Source organism: Gobio gobio (genome assembly GCF_949357685.1).
Source record: "Gobio gobio genome assembly, chromosome: 5".
Classification (NCBI taxonomy): Eukaryota; Metazoa; Chordata; class Actinopteri; order Cypriniformes; family Gobionidae; genus Gobio; species Gobio gobio.
Window position 1 is genome coordinate 11,360,384 of NC_137101.1, and position 19,273 is coordinate 11,379,656.

The 19,273-nt window shown below is 35.5% G+C and overlaps 4 protein-coding genes across 8 annotated transcripts in view; 3 read left to right on the plus strand and 1 right to left on the minus strand.

Moving 5' to 3' along the window:
• The first annotated feature begins 349 nt into the window (after nucleotides 1-349).
• On the plus strand, nucleotides 350-3,963 carry usp18 (ubiquitin specific peptidase 18). 4 transcript variants are annotated; one of them, XM_079817351.1, is made up of 11 exons: nucleotides 374-455; nucleotides 534-646; nucleotides 1,518-1,629; nucleotides 1,708-1,844; nucleotides 1,923-2,002; nucleotides 2,096-2,230; nucleotides 2,337-2,432; nucleotides 2,978-3,127; nucleotides 3,216-3,368; nucleotides 3,465-3,499; nucleotides 3,653-3,963. In XM_079817351.1, exons 2-11 carry the CDS (start codon nucleotides 574-576, stop codon nucleotides 3,705-3,707), a joined length of 1,026 nt encoding a protein of 341 aa, XP_079673477.1. In that variant the 5' UTR covers nucleotides 374-455; nucleotides 534-573; the 3' UTR covers nucleotides 3,708-3,963. The 4 variants fall into 4 exon arrangements, with proteins under 4 accessions (XP_079673480.1, XP_079673477.1, XP_079673479.1 ...); XM_079817353.1 differs by having other exon boundaries at nucleotides 380-455; nucleotides 1,533-1,629; XM_079817354.1 differs by having other exon boundaries at nucleotides 350-646; nucleotides 1,533-1,629.
• A 154-nt stretch (nucleotides 3,964-4,117) lies between these two features.
• lyrm5a (LYR motif containing 5a) lies at nucleotides 4,118-6,867 on the plus strand. Of its 2 annotated transcripts, none has more exons than XM_079816912.1 (3): nucleotides 4,118-4,191; nucleotides 4,429-4,514; nucleotides 4,677-4,908. In XM_079816912.1, exons 2-3 carry the CDS (start codon nucleotides 4,470-4,472, stop codon nucleotides 4,887-4,889), a joined length of 258 nt encoding a protein of 85 aa, XP_079673038.1. In that variant the 5' UTR covers nucleotides 4,118-4,191; nucleotides 4,429-4,469; the 3' UTR covers nucleotides 4,890-4,908. The 2 variants fall into 2 exon arrangements, with proteins under 2 accessions (XP_079673038.1, XP_079673039.1); XM_079816913.1 differs by having other exon boundaries at nucleotides 4,145-4,187; nucleotides 4,677-6,867.
• Nucleotides 5,087-13,601, minus strand: slc5a8 (solute carrier family 5 member 8; the record flags this gene model as incomplete). Its single annotated transcript, XM_079816348.1, has 15 exons — nucleotides 5,087-5,215; nucleotides 5,344-5,432; nucleotides 5,518-5,621; nucleotides 5,692-5,888; nucleotides 7,507-7,593; nucleotides 7,677-7,744; nucleotides 7,829-7,938; nucleotides 8,160-8,248; nucleotides 8,383-8,512; nucleotides 8,615-8,755; nucleotides 8,831-8,985; nucleotides 12,007-12,074; nucleotides 12,453-12,504; nucleotides 12,587-12,652; nucleotides 13,260-13,601. The coding sequence occupies 15 exons, from the start codon at nucleotides 13,599-13,601 to the stop codon at nucleotides 5,105-5,107; spliced, it is 1,809 nt and encodes a 602-aa protein (XP_079672474.1). The 3' UTR covers nucleotides 5,087-5,104.
• A 1,052-nt stretch (nucleotides 13,602-14,653) lies between these two features.
• utp20 (UTP20 small subunit processome component) overlaps nucleotides 14,654-19,273 on the plus strand; it is a 31,846-nt gene continuing 27,226 nt past the window's right edge. The window contains exons 1-8 of the mRNA XM_079817495.1: nucleotides 14,654-14,834; nucleotides 15,063-15,143; nucleotides 15,247-15,313; nucleotides 15,855-15,987; nucleotides 16,059-16,247; nucleotides 17,908-17,989; nucleotides 18,079-18,216; nucleotides 18,299-18,454. Of these exons, the coding sequence (XP_079673621.1) occupies nucleotides 14,784-14,834; nucleotides 15,063-15,143; nucleotides 15,247-15,313; nucleotides 15,855-15,987; nucleotides 16,059-16,247; nucleotides 17,908-17,989; nucleotides 18,079-18,216; nucleotides 18,299-18,454 (897 nt within the window). The 5' untranslated portion in view covers nucleotides 14,654-14,783. The remainder of the gene's footprint in view (nucleotides 14,835-15,062; nucleotides 15,144-15,246; nucleotides 15,314-15,854; nucleotides 15,988-16,058; nucleotides 16,248-17,907; nucleotides 17,990-18,078; nucleotides 18,217-18,298; nucleotides 18,455-19,273) is intronic.

Consider the following 19,273-nt stretch of genomic DNA (forward strand, 5'->3'; position numbering starts at 1 on the left):
ATTTAAAAAATGTATTAGTGATTACATAATGTTTGTTTAATAATAATGATGATGAAAGTTGGTAACACTTCGTTAACATTAGTTAACTTTAACATGAACTAGCAATGAAAAAATAAATAAAACGTTTATTAATAATAGTTAATATTTTTCATATTATATATAGGCTATTTCAGCATTAATTACTAATAAATAAAGAAAATCACAAGTTGCATCTGTTAGCCTAATATTATGTAATGGACCTGAGCTAACTCTAAACAACATTTGTATTAACCAATGGGACCTTATAGTAAACTGCGTCACCAAAAGTTGTTTTAAAATGTTACCTAGTTTCGTATCTGTGACAGAAACTGACGCGTGAATTGAAACTGAAAGTAAAATCAGCCTTTTCTGTTTATGACTGAAACTGAACTGACTTATGCTACGAGAAAACCGGGAGCTGAAGTATATTGAGGAAGGTAAGTATTGCGTACGCGTAATTCAGTTTCTAAAAACTAATGCACAGTTTAAAACTGACTGTGTCATAAAAAAAACAGCCATAGATACAGCACTGAGAAGCTTTTGCGGCTATATCGAATGGGAGAGTTATGGAGTAAAATGTCTCGACTATACAACCGCTCCGCATCATGGAGCTATCCCAGGAATTATGGTAAGTCAGCAGAGACTTGCATCCACAACATCGTTTTTTTTAAAGTGTCAGTTCATTCTGATAGGTGTTTAGAACTGACAAGATGTGATACCCGTTTCTACATTTTTTTAAGGTGGCAATTCATTAAGCGATAGACAGTTCATTAGGTGTTTAGAACTGACAAGATGTGCTACCCGTTTCTACATCCTTTTCAAGGTGGTAGTTAAGTTCATTCTGATAGGTGTTTAGAACTGATATGTGCTTCCCCTGTTTCTACATCCTTTTTTAAAGTGGTAGTTCATTATTAAGAGGTAGACAGTTCATTCTGATATGGGTGTTTAGAACTGACAAGATGTACTCCTTCCTTTATTAAGGTGGTAGTTCATTCTAAGAAAGAAACTCATATTATGAGATTAACATGACAGCTTGAACTACCAGTAGCACATCCTGAGCGGGTAGGACAGATTGTCAGAACACCAGTTCACACAGAACACATTTTTGCAGGTCAGAACAACAACAAACATGAAGTCTAGAGACGCTTTTTTAAAACTTTTTTTAAAGGGTTCACCCAAAAATGAAAATTCTGTCATCACTCGCCCTCAAGTTGTTCCAAACCTGTATGGATGTCTTTTTTTCTGCTGAACACAAAAGAAGATATTTTGAAGAATGTTGGAAACCAAACAGTTGACATTGGCATCTATAGTATTTTTTTCCCATAGCCTACTATGTAAGTCAATGGGTCCCATTGTTGGGTCTACAGTGGACTGGAAAAAAGCGTTCTGTGTGAACGGCCCAACATGTTCTGAGAACTACTGTAATACAGTCTCCTGAACCATTTTTTTGAAGTATATGCAGAAACTAATGATGGAACTAACAAAATGATCTTAAATAGGATTTTATGTTTCAGAAGTGAGAGGCCTTTTCAACGACAGTCTGTCCTGTTGTGTTAATTCTCTGCTTCAGTCCTTTTCTGCCACCACTGAACTACTGGACATACTAAACAAGTAAAGCTCCATTAACTATTGAAAACTAGCCATACTAAGACGTGCTAAATAATATTTAATAATGCCTGTTTTTTAAAGATGGAATCCATCTGCTGGGATCAAACAGAGTAACATCCCACTGCAATTAAAGAACGCCCTGCTAGCTATGAGGGATTCATCACATCCTGCTCCGCACAGAGACCTTCTGAAAAGCCTCTACCATCACGCCATCAGCCGTATGCATCATATCAACCTAAAATTGTATACTTATGAAAATGGTGTCAATCTAAGTGTATTCTGTCATTGTGCTGTAGGATACACTCAACAGGATGCGGATGAAATTTTCCACATTATCCTCAATCTCACCCAGAAGCAGATGCCTGAGCCTTGCTTGGTGGGTTTGCATTAAAAATAGATATGTACAGTTTTGTTTAATATGAACTATTTAAATGAGAATATTCAATTGTATATGTCTTCACTCTTTCAGGCTCAGGAAATCCGCAGTCTCTATGAGATAAAGGTAGAGACGCAGGTGAAATGTTCACATTGCGCATCCATTCAACGGTGCCCCAGCTCTCTTTTCAGCCTTCCTTTGGCGATCCGTGAAGGGGAAAACACCCTGGTAAACAAGCTAAACATTCATCAATTATGTTTCGGTAGTCATTGATACACTGGTTTTGATACCATTGTAATATAAATGACACATAGTTCCTCCTTATGTTCTTCAGGAGAGCTGCATTGACTCTTATTTCCAGCTTCAAAACCTGGCGGATGGTGAGGAGAATTACTGTAACCAGTGTGAGAAGAAGCAGCCGTCCACGCATGTGTGTGCTTTTAGTTTTTTTTTTTGCCCTTATCAAACAATATAATATTCCAGAATGTACATTTTTGACGGTTTAAAAATGTTTTAAGTTGGCAGGGAACTGAAGTTGCAATTAGTCTTTTGTAATAAAAATTATAATGTGCACGGATCATTAATCATTTACAATAAATGCTGTAATATTCCATAAAAAAACATAAGAAATGTACATTTTGATTTCACTGTGTTTTTATGTGATAATATGGCAAATTCAAGTAAGATTTTAGGTTGCATGCACTTATGTGTACTTACAGTGTACTTACCTACTGGGTACTATAAGGTAACTATGGGTTAAGGTTAGGTTTAGGGGTAGGTTCAGGGTTAGTACCTAGTTATTACCCAGTTATTGCAATTAATTATTATAATAAGTATATAGTATGTACATGGGACAGGACTGTAAAATAAAGTGCTACCAGATTTTAACTTGATTTCAGCACACGATACAATGCATGACTCTTTTGAGTTAATTGTTTAATTTTCTGTTTTGTTTTTTTGTTTTTTGTCATGTAGGGACAGAAACTTGTCTCATTACCTCTGATTATGTGTGTCCACTTGAAAAGATTCAGAAACGAACGTGGCTTCACCAGGAAACTCTTCAACAAAGTCACCTTCCCTGAAACTTTTAACACAAGTGTTTTTGCTGCAGCGCAATCAGAAAATGCATGTGTAGTATATATTTTGTAAAGAATAATAATAGTCATAATGATAATAATTTTTGTATGTTTAAATTATTGTATGCTTGTTCTAGGTTGCGAGTGATGCTCCCAGGGCTGATGAGCATTACAGTCTCTATGCAGTAATAGTTCATATAGGATTTGCTATGTCTGGTCACTACACTGCTTACGTCAAGCAAGCTCAGGACCAGATGTGGTGCTATGCTAATGACAGTTACGTGAAACCAGTAAGAGACTGACTAGAAACAGAAGAGTCTGAAATAGATCATATTGAGAGTGATATGTAATTTGGTGTAGTAATTATTTTCATTCATTTGTCTCAGGCCACATGGGCAGACGTGCAGCGCACATATAAAGGGTAATTCTTGACCTATATAGCCTACCATGGTTATCTTGTCACAGACACTTTTAAAGAGAACAACATACAAACACATGCCCGTTAAATAATGATTACTTTATTCACTCTGCAACATCTTCCAGTTTTTGATTATAATTTTGTATACTGTTTTAGAGACAACACGGCCTACTTGCTTCTGTACAGGAAGAGCTGGAATTCATCTGGATAACCGATGGGAACACTGCAGTCCTAATGTTTTTGACATGACACTATGGTTGAACGCAGAGAAATATTCCAAGAATAGGACCAAAATCTATTTATATTTTGTGTTTGCATATGAAGGAAGGTGTTTAAGAATGTAAATCAGTTTTTTTTCATGTTGATTGTGGTTTATATAGGACCGTATTTTGAATGGGATGATGCAATTTTGGTAGTGATTTTTTATTTATGGAGTTTATGGATGTTGTTCAATAAAAATATGTTTTAAAATAATGTTGCCTGTGATTTCAAGTTCTTGCTGAAGAAATAAAAAATAAACGGCGCTAAAAATACATAGTTTCACAAATTAAAAGACTTTTATTTTGAAGGAAAAAAATGCAACTTGGCTTTTATTTTGAGAAGCCACCGCGCTTCCAGGCATATTTTTGAAGAGCAACCATGTCATGGCATTTGCCCCGCACGTCCTGGTAAACACATCTGTCATGAGCTTGTAGGTGAGCAAACATTTCTAATAAAGCAACCTATTTCTTAAAGGAAAAACTTACCCAACTTAACATTACGTTTTCCCCTCAGCATGTCTGCATATAGTACCGTATCAACGTACCATAACCGTACAATGTATAGACTGCAACAAGGCGAATTTCATTCCACATTATTGTGTGTAATTGTGTTGTATGCTATTGGAAATATTATATTGTGGTGTATTATTGTTTGTTCTTTGTCTTTTTTAGGTGTATTCTCTATCTCAGGATCTAGAGAGAGAGAAGCTAAAATGACTAATCCACTGAGAGGAGAGGTGATGAGATTGTACAAAAATGTAAGCATCATCTGACAGTTTCCTTATGTTTTTTTGCAACAGATGAAATATTGTTTAATGGTACTTTATGGCATCCTTTATTAGACATTAACACTGCATGGCAGCAGAGTCACAAAATACACAAAGAAGGTGTGTAACATTGTAATAATGACTTTTCTGCAGCTTTTGTATCTTGGGCGGGAATATCCAAAAGGCACTATATACTTCAGGGAGCGCCTGAAAACTGCCTTCATGAAGAACAAAGATGTCACAGATCCTGAGAAAATCAAAAAGCTGATTGACCGTGGAGATTATGTGATCAAAGAACTCGAGGCGCTTTACTTCCTCAGGAAATACAGAGCAATGAAGAAACGTTATTACGATCCAGAGCATTAATCACAAGTGCCAGACTATATATGTCTCAAACGTTTTCAGATATCTGTATCTGATATGTTGCACTACGACAGATTTGGACATAAATGTTTTTTTTTATTACTATTACTACATCTTTGTTACATTTACAATAGAGCTGTTAATTGTAATGAAAGTGACATGTTTCATAATAGGTATGTATGTATGTTTATTCAAAGACCCTTCAGTTTAATGGTGCTTTAAGGAAGTGTTTGAGTAGATAACTCTACATCACAGAAAGCGAGGTTGGTTTTTCCAAAGGATTTCTCCAGCTCCCGCACCAGGTCAAGCTTGCCCGACCTACCGGAAAGCTTTTTGTGCAAATAGTTGAAAATGGAAAAAGTTATGGGAACACTGTGAGTATATGTCAATATATGCGTGTGTGTGTGTAAATAGACATGTATATACAATATACATATGCAATAAAATGTATACTCACTTTTTCTTTGAATACATTGTAGGCTTTGTAGCAGGTGAGGTCCTCTTTTGATAGCGTGAGCCCAGGCTGCAGAACCATCTGTCTGCCCCCTTGGAGACACATTTAGAAAACATCAGTTACTCTTAACAATGACAGCATTATGCAGAGTGCTTCACGTTTCGGAATGTCTCATACCCGAAAGTATGCTGATAATAAGCCCTACGGCGATGACCGTCACAGTCCCCAATGGGCCGAAGTACAGGTATGAGAGCGAGTACCAATTATCAGCCAGGAAAGGCCTGTTGAGAAATGGATCTTGTTACATCTCTCAGCCAATAGATTTTGACTCAAATGATTTTCACAACCCACCTTTGTAGATTCTCTTTCAGTATGAAGTCGTTCATGTTTGCAGTCCAGTTAGTGCCGCCTGGTGCCAAAGAGAAGTTACAGCCGTGTGTCGTCAGAGGCAATGGTCGGCTGTTTTCTGGTTGTTGAGGGTATATCTGTGCTCCAATGCACACCCACAGTGACAGAACCAAACCAGACAGCAGCCCTGCCAAGCCTCCCTAAAACAGACACACTTTCCATTGTAATGACCACTAGATTTTTGCATTTTATAAAGAAAAAATACATATTAGCCTGTTAAGTGTCAGACACTTTTTATTGATTTTTCAGGGTTTCTGCAGGTCTTAATTCATCCTTACACAAATTAAGGTCTTAAAAGGTCTTAAATCATAAACTGCTTAGACTAGTCTTAAAAGTTAGTCGTCTATTTTTTTCTTCAAGACTGTTCTTAACTTTTTTAAGTCAGTTACATACAAAGTTAGATTAGTCTAATTTGAATCAGAAAAGTAAGACTGATTACCTCTTGACTAACTGTTAGTGTGTCAAATTAGTTCTTAAGACACAGTCTAAACATAATGGCTTAGTTTATGCAACTGGCCCCAGAGGAGAAAGTCTTAGGCATCGTTTCACAGACATTTTAGAATAAGCCAAGACTAGGTCTTAGTTAAATTAGGACATTTATGTAGCTTTTTATAAATGTGCCTTAAAATAACACATAAAATAACTTGAGACAAAACAATGGCACTGACATATTTTAAGATATGTCACTGCAAGTTGCTTTCAGTTAAGACTGGGACTACTTGAGCCTTGTCAGTGAAACCGGGCAATTTATAAAGTCATGCATTGCAAAAAGTGATTTTCTTCCTCTGTATTTATGTCCTGTTTTCCAGTACAAATATCTAAACATCTTTAAATCAAGATACATAGATGGAAATGTAAAATGAAGTTGTGAAAAACTGGACAAAAGTAAGTGAATTTATGCTTAAAGCAAGAACAAATAGCAAGAAAATCTGTCAGAGATTTAAATGTTCCTGAACTTTCAATCATAAACTCTTTTCATTTTGAACAATTTCACAGAAAACAGATATTTTATTTAATTTTGCATCTCCTGTAAATGTATTTTGATTAAAGAACCAGCACTGGAAAACATATTTTTTGCAGTGTGATCAGAAGGAACGTATTATGAATTAAAAAGTAATGGATATCTGTCGGTAGTTGTATTTTCAAAATGAATACAAGTCATTGTGTTTCTCCCTAGACATTTAAATTTAAAGAACATATTAACGTATTGTTTTCCCTTCAATTTATTCCATAAAATGTTCTTTACTTGGTCCTTAAAAGGTCTCAAAGTCTTGAATTTACCTTCATAAAACCTGCAGAAATGCATTTTTTTTCCCTATCACATATTTTAATAAACACCATGAATTAGGTATCATTCAATAGCTTACACACTCAAAATTCATCCTGTGAAACCATTTTGAAACTGGACATTGCTTTACCATGGAAGTGGGACTTGAAAGCCTTTTAGTGTGCTCAACTTTTATGATAAAAATTTCAATTTTGGAACACAACTTGGTTAGACATAGTTTGGATTTTCTAGCAATTTTAGAGCCAAATTATTTTGTAAAATACATATCAACATTTTAAAATAAAAAATGTTTAGTTCAGGACATTTGCTACAGTAAACAAACTTATATAACTTTTTTTACAATAAAAAAAATCTGATGAGAGTATTTTTTAAAAAGATACCAACAAATTACAACCATTTTAAGTCTACACTCAAAAAAAAGGGGGGGGGGGGGGGTGACGTTTATCGGGTTAAAATGTAGCCAAAATAACCTTTGTGTTGGCACATGGAAACAGGATGCCAAGAGAAAAGAGGCCGAGTAGAGGTCCACCAACCACTCCTACAATACTAATAGCGGCCTGTAGAGGAACAAAAAGACAGGAAAATTGGGATTATGCCATCATTTGCCCTGTTATTTTCACATGATTCTTCATTAACCGACCTGTAGCATCCCTCCCATCAAAGATGCAAGACCAGCCATTCCAATGCACACGGCACCGTAAAGCACACCTGTGATTGGGGAACATCATCTAGTTTAGTAGTTGAAATCCCTGATTATTTGTTAATGGGCTCTAAATGAAGATATTTGCTCACTCGTGCCCTTCGAAGCCCAGGACAGCTGCCTCTCTGACAGACTGAAGTACGGACGCATCAGATCTGTAATAGTTACCGCAGCCAAAGCATTTACACTGGAGGAGACTGTACTGGAGACAATAAATATAATACATGCTCAAGAAAATATAGTTGTCCTTTTTAAGCCATAGTTTCATTGTATGGCAAAGAGCTGCTTGGACATTCTGCTAAATATCTTCTTTTGTGTTCTACAGAAGGTCATATGGTTCTCGAACGACACAAGGGTAAGTAAATGATGTATGTACGGAATGTACTTTTTTAGGTGATCTGTACCTCTTAATAGGGAACAAACCTTAAAGTGCCACTGTATGCTGCTGCCACGAACAGTCCTGGCAGTCCAGGGTATTCGCTCAGGATGTCCAACACCAGGTAGGGCATAAGCTTATTGTATATTATAGAGAGACATTGATGTTGCATATATAGAATTGATTGGTAATAGCATCAATACTTATAATAAAATGCACAGATTATAATGATGTTGCATTTGGGAAGCATTGCTGTGGCTTGTGGCATACCTGGTCTTGAGCAGACACCTTCTGTGCTGTCCATGGATCACAGTTCTTATAAATGGAGTATAAACACAAGCCACAAAAAACTGAGCATAATGAAATAACCAAGAGAGACACTAAATTAATGTACAAAGCCCTGGATAGAGACAAAAACAAACATACACACACAAAAAGGTTTAGTTACACATTGTGTCTCTTTCCGTGTGAATCTGATAATTATTTTTTGTGTAACACTCACATTTTGGCATGGAACAGGGACTTGCATGATATGTATCTCTGCACCTGAGCTTGATTAATGCCATAGACGCTGGTCCAGAGGAACGTCCCTCCAATTGTGATGCTCCAGAATGTGTGTCTTCTCAGAGGGTTTGGATCAAAGCTGAAAGGGTTGGATATGACATGAGAAAGTGTTTAATTATGCAGTCCTGTACCTGTCAGTCATGTCACAACTCACTCCCATAGGTTAAGCCGGCCACCCTGGGCGGAGTCACTGATGATAGTGGAGATCCCGCCCTGCAGTAGCACTGATTGGACGATGACGGCCAAAAGACCAGCCAACATGATGCCAACCTGGAACACGTCCGTCCACACCACCGCCTTCAGACCGCCCTGCCAAGGTAAAGGGACAGTTCTCTATCAGTGCTTCTCAACATTTTTGACTCCAAGGCCCCCGATCAAAATAGAGTTAAAGGTGCAGTGTGTATTATTTATGAGGTTCTATTGACAGAAATGCAATATAATATACATAACTATGTTTTCAGTGATGTGTAAAGACCTTACATAATGAACTGTTATGTTTTTATTACCTTAGAATGAGCCAATTCAATCTACATACACCACGGGTCCCTTTACAGTAAAGTCAACATTTTGCGGCATCATATTTCTACAGTAGTCCTAAATGGATAAACTTCTCTGCAGAGTACTAGTCACTCTCTGCTCTCTCCGACGACGACATCTTTGTCCTGTGTCGGCCACCGTAGTTTCTTCGTAGCATTTCGAAAGGGAGGGGTGAGCGGTGGGCGATTGCAATTCACAACCTCACCACTAGATACCGCTAAAATTCACACAGATTGTATCAATTACATTGTTACGCCAGTAGGTGGCGATAAGTGACTGTTAAAACATTTATTTGTCATTGAATCACTCGCATTAGAGATTCGTTCAAAAATGCAGATTAATCCAGAAATAAAAACAATTGAAGTTAAAAGTGAGTCATTGAATTATTCATTAACCCTTAAAGTGGTCTTTAGTGACCCAGGATGTCATTCACTGCCCTCCTCCTCATTCATTTTTTAAAGACATCAACCTTCTTAGTATTCCTCAATCAAGTCATTACATAATAAACAATATAACAAGAAAAAAAAATACAATTATAAAAGGATGGCTGTTTTGCCACTCAGGGCCGGCCCGTGGCATAGGCGGAATAGGCAAATGCTAGGGGCGCCACTCATCCATAAGGGCGCCAAAAATGTATTACTGATACTATTTTATTAATATAAAAAAATTACCAAATAAATATTACCAAATAAAGCGCAAAAAACTTAACTAAGTCCCCCGCATCTTGTCCGCCTCATCAATCTCCCCCCGCCGATCTTGAAGTGCGTCAGAAATACAACGCGCGATCAGTTTATGTGTCGCGTCGCCTCTCGCCGCATCCAACGCAGACAGGATTGCTTTCATTTTTTAGGGTGCTTGGCCGCTCGCGCCAGGTGTTGACACGGTGTAAGTTGCCTGATTATTTATGACGGATGGCCGAATTGAAGTGTCAAAAAAGACAGAAGCCCTCTGATGCAGGGAAGATAAGGGATACACTGCTCTTCTTACTTAGTATTTGTGTTTTGTTTATCTAAAAATTCTTAAATCAAGGTGCATTTAGATAAGTAAAATGACAGAAGATATTTTTCTTGTTTAGGCTACTTGAAAATAAAATCAAAATGAAGTGAGTTTTTGCTTAAAACAAGCAAAATTATCTGCCAATGGAGTGGAAAAATAATCTTGTTTCTGATTGAAATCTTGTTTCTGTCCCAAACAGAAATAAGATTATTTTTCTCACCCCATTGGCAGATAATTTTGCTTGTTTTAAGCAAAAACTCACTTCATTTTGATTTTATTTTCAAGTAAACAAGAAAAATGGCTTATGTCATTTTACTCATCTAGTAAATGCACCTTGATTTAAGAATTTTTAGATATTTGGATTGGAAACAAGAAAAAGATTCTTGTTTAAATAAGTAGAGCATTTTTTGCAGTGTAAAGACAGAAGTAAAGTGATGTAGGCAAATTAATGAACAGTTTATTTAATTGCATAGTAGTAAAATACTAATGTTTGCTAATTAATTCCAGTTATTTTTACCTTAAACTTTATGCAAGCAGCTGTTCTGGGTTCTCCAGAGGCCACAGCCAGTGTGATTTTGTAAAAAATAAATAATATAAAAATATTAAACGCATGTAATATGACTTTTTTAATAGCCTAATGTTTTAACTCTGCAGTTGTGCAGTTTTAATGGAGTTTTAAGGGGGTGTATATCAATTTTAAAATGTATTTGCCCAAATTAGTAATGATATTTATATATAGGTTTATTTAAAATAGCAACATTTTATGTAAAATTCACATTAAATATCTAAATTTCTGTTTAATTCCTGGTGACAACATGAATGCTCATAGTTTAGTGGAATATTGCTGCCATCTACTGGAAAACACTTTTGCTAGTTCTCAATGAATAGTTTGTGCATGAATGCTAGACGCACTCTTGCTCTGTGTTTAGGCTGTAATGTGGCATAGGTGCAATTTTTGTATAGTTTGACTATCATCAGCCTTTAAAAAATTAAAAATAATAATAATAATATCATGAACATAATGACGGGGTAGAATGGACTGGACATCATATAAAACAACAAAAATAAAAATAAAACATCAATGCATGTTTCCAAAGACTGATAACGTGTAGTGCTAAACCTTGACACAAGGGGCACCAAGTAAAATCTTGCCTAGGGCACCAAATTGGTCAGGGCCGGCCCTGTTGCCACTCATCTTTTGTAAAAATTGTACAGTATAGGATCGCTAATGACCTGAGGTTTGTAACAGTGAAAGTATATTTTTTTCTGCACAACAATAATTTAATCTTTGATAACTGAATAAGTGCATTGTCTGACACACACTGATGAAGTGACGTTTCACTCATAGTTACCGCAGGCAGAAAACAAAAGAATAGGACGTTTTACTGCAGAGCAAGTATTGAACGCAATCAAATATTAGTGTCACTGTCACTTGATGGTGGATCTGGTGAAGAATATTGATTTTGAAGATGTTGAAAATGATAGTTTTGAGAATATGTTTGAGATTGCGACTATGAGCCAGATGCTGAATGTACTGGGGAAACGAGGACAGTGATGATTGAACAAAACTCAAACTGAACCCTGCCAAGCTCTAAAAGGTAATGAATATGCTTTATTTTATTCTTCTGTAATTGTTACTCTAATATCAGGAGAGTTTTATATTATTGCGACAGGTAGAGATCCATCCGTGTTAGATATAGATCCGGGTCGCTAAAGAGCCGAATATGTAATAATGATTGGTAAGGGTTAAAGAAATAACAATAATTATTGTGCAGTTGTACTCTTTTACTAACTTACTAATGTACAGTAGAGGGTGCAGACGACTCCAGTCGACATGACGGCACCCCAGAGATCTATACCTGTGACTGAGAAGAGAGAGAAGAGAGAGTTCACTTGACCATAGAGTGCTGCACATTATCAAGCATACTTGTTACACCATGCACTTCACAAATAATGCAGTTCAACTTTACACTCTTAGAAAATAAAGGTTCTTTATTGGCATCTATAATCCCATGAATAATCTGAAACATCCATGGAACCTTTCCATTGCACAAAAGCTTCTTTATAGTGGAAAAAGGTTTTTTATATTATAATAAGGTTTTGAAAGACCCTTAAATGATTCTTTGCTTCAAAATCCCCCCTTTTGGAACCTTTAAATAGTGAAGGAAGAAACTTAAGAATAAGGTTAATGTAGAATTAAACTAGTCATTGGTAATTGTTGAAGTGCAAAAGAAAAATCCTACCTTGGTTTAAAGCCAAAGCTGGAGCATAAATAACCAGACCAGTGTACAGTACCTGAGAAGATATGGAAAATACTGTAAACTACATTGAGTTTACTGTATGATTTAATGAGACTGATAGCAAGAACAACACTCACTGTCTGTATGATAAACAGGACTGTCCCAAAAAGTCGAATTACTTTATTGTAACGCATCTCCAGATACTGCGAACAGATTAATAAAACATTAGAGGGGCAAAAATGAAGTTACATTGCAGTTGAAGTTGCTTTTACATCAATATGAATGCATTATTGACACATTTTAACATCATTAATATGTTTTACCTTTAATATATTGAATAAAGTTACTATTTTAGATCAGCAACAGTGTTAGTTTAATTTGTTTTAGCTTTATTCATATTTTGAATTCGCTGTTTTCATGTTAATTTTAGTCTAATTTATTTATTTCCCGTTAATAATTTTAATTCTTTAACTTACTCCAGTTACTTAATGCCAAGGCAGCATTTAATTTTTATTTTATATCAGCTTTATTTCAATTAACAGAAATGTTTTTTAGCTAACGATAAATCAAAATCAATAAAATGTTTTACCTATAATATATTCAATAAAGTTAACAATTTCATCCAGCTATCTTATTACTTTAGTTTGTATTATAGTTTTATACTGTTATATTTTTATAGTTTCTAATTTTCATTTAGTTTAGGGGTTTTTTTTTAGTTCAGAAATTCTTTTAATTTTAGTTAACGATAATAACCCTGAATTCAGCAATAAAAGGTGTTTATGCCAAATTTTCTCATTTTTCTCATCTCACCTCATAGGTGCTTGTAATGCCCAGTCTGTAGAAGATTGGCAGGAAGATCTCAGAACTAACAACCACCATCAGAACAAAAGAAAAGCAGATGAGGACGAAGATGGCTCCGTACTGATACACCTCCACCGGGGTCCCCAGAATGGTGATGGCCGACATGAAGCTGGCCGTCAGGGACAGGGCCACCGGTACAGCCGTCATACTCCGTCCACCCACCAGAAAGTCTGCGGAGCTGCTCTGACCTCCTCCGGCGAAGGCGTAAAAAACCCCAACGCCTGCAGAGACGACCAGCATTAAGGTGAAGACCACATAGTCCCACACACTGAAGGAGGGTCCACTTGACATCTTGGTGCACGTCTGAACTTCTTTAACAGGATCTCTTGAATTTGCAAGGCAGCCTTTGTAGCTCTGTTTGCTAAATATTGTCAGTGACCATCAGGAATGTACTCACTGATAGCTGATTGTTAGGTCAGAGATTGTGTCATGACAGTCTGAGGAGCCTCTTTGCGGTGCGGTCAGTCAGAGAGACTGTGAATGTTCCTGGTGCTGCATGCTTGTCATCATCCCACCCATATCACATTCATTCCTCCTTTTACAGGAGTTGGGCTGGAATGATTTTTTCCCCCAGTAATTAGATAATGTGTTTATTCTCGTGTGTGCGACACAGAGAGAGAATTCACTCCCTATTAATTACAAACGCAGCCTAATGTTATTAACCTTATTCATTTTTGTATGTGTATAGGTTTAAGTAATCTTTTGGAGATAATGTTTAGCATAATTGTCAACTGGTTATACATGCAACACAATAATGTTTAGAAATAAATAAATATAATTTTAAATATATTTTTAGAACATTTAGTATTTTTATATTTTATCTTATCATTTAGATTATATTTTATATTTCTGTATTACTATATATAATTCAACTGAAAACCCTTGGTATGGACCAGTGTTATTTTAGTATAAGTTTTTATTGATATTTTGAATTAGATTTTATGTTTATATTTTCCATTTTAATTTCAGTTAAAGTTTTAGGAATTTTGTTTTAAACTATATATAGTTTATTTTTATTTTTATTTTTTTATCTAGTTTTATTGTTTTTTGTTTAGTAAATCAAGGTAAACTAAATGAAATGGGAAATGTTGATTGCACCTAGCTGAAATAAAATACTTTTTTTATATTATTTTGAAAATATTTTTTTATTATTTTGAAAATGTTTTTTTTTTTACGGTTTTCGTTCTAGTTTCAGTTATAATAATAACAGCCCTGGTATAGACGAAAAACCCCCAAAATGTTTTAGGTAATAATTAAAAAAATTATCTTTCCTAATGCGCTTTTAAACGTAGTAGGACTTTTATTTTGGAAAAAAGTAAAAGTCTACGCGTTACCCATAATGCATCATTCAACATGGCGATTCCCTGAGACGGCATGTGTATCAACAATTTCACATCAATTGATAACGCAAATCTTTTTTAAAACACGGAATACACTTAATTTCTGTATTTGGTCGTCAGAAGATACAGCAAAATGAAGCTCAAAGCCAAACCTCCATCTCATAAATCAAAAAACACTTTCCGCGTAAGTTTAGTGAATAACGCATGCTGGAGACTGCAGCTCGTGCAGCTGACAAACATTACAATGTTTTATTTCATATATCGAAACGAACAGAGTTTTACATATTGAATTGGGTGTATATAAGTCTGTGATTTTAATAATTACATTTTCATCTATACAGTTCAATATACTAGTTGTAATGCGAGGAAGTTTCCACTCAGTTAAGATGTCTTCATATCTTTTATTTTCCAGTTTGTCACGTTTTCTGAAAGGCTCGCAAAAGTAAATATTGATGTTATTCATCGCATTGACAGGACTGGAAGTTATGCTGAGGTATGAGTCTTGTTTAAATCAGATAACATAATTCATTGTTAGCAACTTTGTAGTTTTTAATGTATTTTCTATTAATTTTGCTGAATTCTCTTATTTTTTTCAGGAGGTAGAAACCTATTTTTATGAAGCCCTAATAAAATGGAAAGACTTGAATTTGACAGAGCACTTCAGTAAGTAACAACGTCCTGTGAGCTTTTAATGTGACAAAATACACTGTATATTGTGAGGATATTGTACATACTGCTCATTTAATTTGTGATCTGTACATCTTGTCTATTGTCACTCTCTGTAAGGGTTATTATAGTTAACCAAAACTATTAAAAAAATCACAACAAACTAATTCAAAATATGAATAAACTATATAAACACTGCTCTCTGTTACTGTCATGTATATGGCATAGTGAGAATAAAGTGATTTGGTTTAAGTGTTAATCTAATCGTCTGTTCTACAGCTATGCTCATCTCTATATACCGTATTCATTAACAACATGTATTCTTATTTCACTTATTTCTGTGCCATAGTTATTATATTGATTAATAATAGATATTTAGCTAATCAGTGTGCTTTGTATATGTGCATTTCTGAAATGCATAACATGTACAAATCAATTTAAATTGTAATGTAGATGCATTTTCTGTGAAGCTGCTTGAAACGATATGTATCATGAAAAGCGCTATACGAATAAATTTGAATTGAATTGAATTCTACAGCGACGTTTTTTCGAGAGGTGTCAAGCAAGAGTCAGTCTTTCAACATGCTGGTGTTTCACCAAAACACTATTGTGGAGAGTCTGAAGACCCACCTGTCAGTGAAGAGCAACATGGCTTACCAGCCTCTTCTGGAGTGAGTTCCTCTCAATCTTTCTTTCAAATAAACAGGCCGACAAGCCATGTTAACCCCACTCTTGCTTTCAGTATTGTAATTCAACTGGCTCGAGACCTCCAGATGGACTTTTACCCCCACTTCTCTGACTTCTTCGTCATCATCACGTCTATACTGGACACACAAGACACTGAGGTGTTGGAATGGGCCTTCACGTGTCTATCGTACCTGTACAAATACCTGTGGAGGATGATGGTGAAGGATATGGACAAGATATACAGGTGAGAAGTAGAAATAAACTAGTAAATTATATTACTGTTTATTCTGTGTTAGACTTTTGGATGTTCAGATTCTCAGTCATAGTTAATAGAATTATAATGTATAATCAGTAAAGCTTTTCAATAAGCTCTCATTAGTTAAAATTAGTTAACCTTAGGGGTGTAACAATATATCGCAATACAAAAATTCAATTATATGTATCGTGGATAGTGACAATCTATATTGTGTATAGTTCACCCAAAATGAAAATTACTGTGAGAAAAAATTCAAGTTTTAGTGTCAGTATACATTAAAGTACTATATAATGTGGAATATAATGTATAATGCAATGGGGGAATATTTGTGGATCCTGATAATGTCAAATGTCTATAAAAAATAAAAAAAGCATTTTCGTCTTAAATAATTCTGTATTTTCAGCTCCAGAATATGAATATTTTTATGCATTGTGTTACCAGCATCAAGTCCAAGCCATTTCCACCCCCATTGTAATACCAAATTTAGCATTTTAATCAAAAGGATATTAATCGTTATAAAATAGGGTTCATTGAAAGCTTAAACACTCAAAATTCATCCAGTGTAAACTGTCGAAATTTGATATTACGTTTCCATGAAAAGGTACCTTTTCTCTGGCTCCTCCCCCAGTGGGCTGGGTCATGTTTTAAATATTACAAAATTTACTGCACTGTTTTATAATTCAATCTTCTTCTAAACTTGTCAAAACACACATCTTTGGAATTGTCTGAGACTCAAGGTTCCATATTTGGCCACTGTTTTGTGTTAGAAGTGATATTGTGACAGGAGAATGCATTAAAATTCAATTGAGTGTGGGTGTCATCCGGTGGCTATTTTTCATATAGCACCTAAATAAAATCTCACCTGAACTTCAATTTTTGTGATATCAGCTTCAAATTTGGAACACAACTGGTTAGACATGACATCGATTTTCTAGCAATTTAAAGAGTACAAATTAATTTGTGAAAATATATAATTTGTATTAAATAAAACATGTTTACTTCAACACATTTGTTCTTCACATCTATGCTCATAAAGGCTCAGTTAATACGATAATATATTAACTACAATGAGTAAGACATTCATCTTTATCAACTGTTTATTGTTAATTCATGTCAGCTGAGGTCCATTAAATAATATTAACAGATACATCTTTTGATATTAATAATGTATTATTACATTTTGAAATTAACATTAAGATTAATAAATGCTTTAGAAGTGTTAAAGGAACACACCGACTTTTTGGGACTTGAGCTTATTCACCGCATTCTCATCTCTGTGCGTGCCATAACTCTGTCTGATGCACCCACCGCTAGCCTAGCTTAGCACAAACACTGGAGGTAACCGGCTCCAGCTAGCCTACTGCTCAATAAGTGACAAAATAGTGCAGTGCAGTGGCGCAATGAAATTACGCAGCGCCTGAAAATAGTCCCCAGCACGCTCTCTGTGCAAGCAGGTTGTCACGTTGGTAATGTTGATGTAAGTTAGTCTATTTCAGGCCTTGCTTACGGAGATGAGAATGGTATGAATGGGCTTATCTAACTCTGGAGGATACAGTGAATAAGCTGAAGTCCCAAAAAGTCGGCGTGTTCCTTTAACTAACGTTAACAAATGGATCATTATTGTAAAGTGTTACTTTTTCTAAATCAGTCTTTACAGTGAACTCCTGGCGCACAAGAAGGATCACATCCGCAACTTTGCTGCCGAGAGCTTCTCTTTTTTGATGAGAAAGGTGAGTCTTTAACATCTCATGTTGTTTTCATCATCCTCTATATGATCATGTGCTGTCTTAAGCTAACGCATCTGTCTCATGTCCAAAAGGTTACAGATTATGACGCGCTCTTCACACTCATATTCTCCAACCTGTCAGAGCATCCTCAGAAGGCCAGAGGAGCCGGTCAGCTGATCTTTGAGATGTGTCGAGGAGTCCGTAACATGTTCCACTCCTGTGCCTCTACGGTGAGATCACGCCACCGAAAACCAAACGCCTCACATAATTAACGTTTGTCTTGTCAGTGATTAACAGTGCTGTTGTTGTCAGGCTCTTCCGGCGGTGTTGCAGAAGCTTGGCCCAGCAGTCGGACAGGATGTTGATTTACCTTGGGACTCGATCAAAGAAACTCTGGACCACATGGCTGAGTCTTCAGCTAACTATGTTGAAAAAGAACACATGCTGGTCCTGTGGGACTCCTTACAGGTGAGGGAACCAAGTTTGTCTGACAAACCGTATAATATGGACTTAAATGTTTTATGCACTTTTTATAAAGTGATTGTTCCCATTCTAGATTCAGATTGATCGTCATTTCAGTTGTGTTAAAATACATGCTATAGTAACTGCTTGTAATGGACCAATACATCGGCTAAACATATTAATCAGCTGATGTTGATATTTGTTTTAAAAATTAATAACCACAAATGATGTGTGTACACAAATAGCTAAAATTAAAGACTTATTTTACTTAATATTTAGTAACAATTCACCTATTTAAAACTGATTTAAGGGACAGAAAACACTTAGTGTATACTTGCATCATGTATGCATGAACATTATTTTGTCCATTAAAATAAAATACCATTTGTGTAAATATACATTCCTGTGATGTCAAAGCTGAATTTTCAGCATCATTACTCCAGTCTTTAGAGTCACATGATCCTTCAGAAATCATTCTAATATGCTGCTCAAGAAACATTTATTATTATTATCGATGTTGAAAACAGTTGTGTACAATTTTTTTTCAGTATTATACGATGAATAGAAAGTTCAAAAGCACAGCATTTATCTGAAATATAAAGCTTTTGCAACATTATAAATGTCTATACTGTCACTTGATCATTTTAATGCATCCTTGCTGAATAAATGTATTAATTTCATTAAGTTCTCCCCCCCAAAAAAATTAAAAAAATTCTTACTGACCCAAAACTTTTGAATGCTACTACAATGTTACAAAACCATTCTATTTCAGATAAATAATGTTCTTTTGAACTTTCTGTTCATCCAATAACCCAAAAGTCCTGC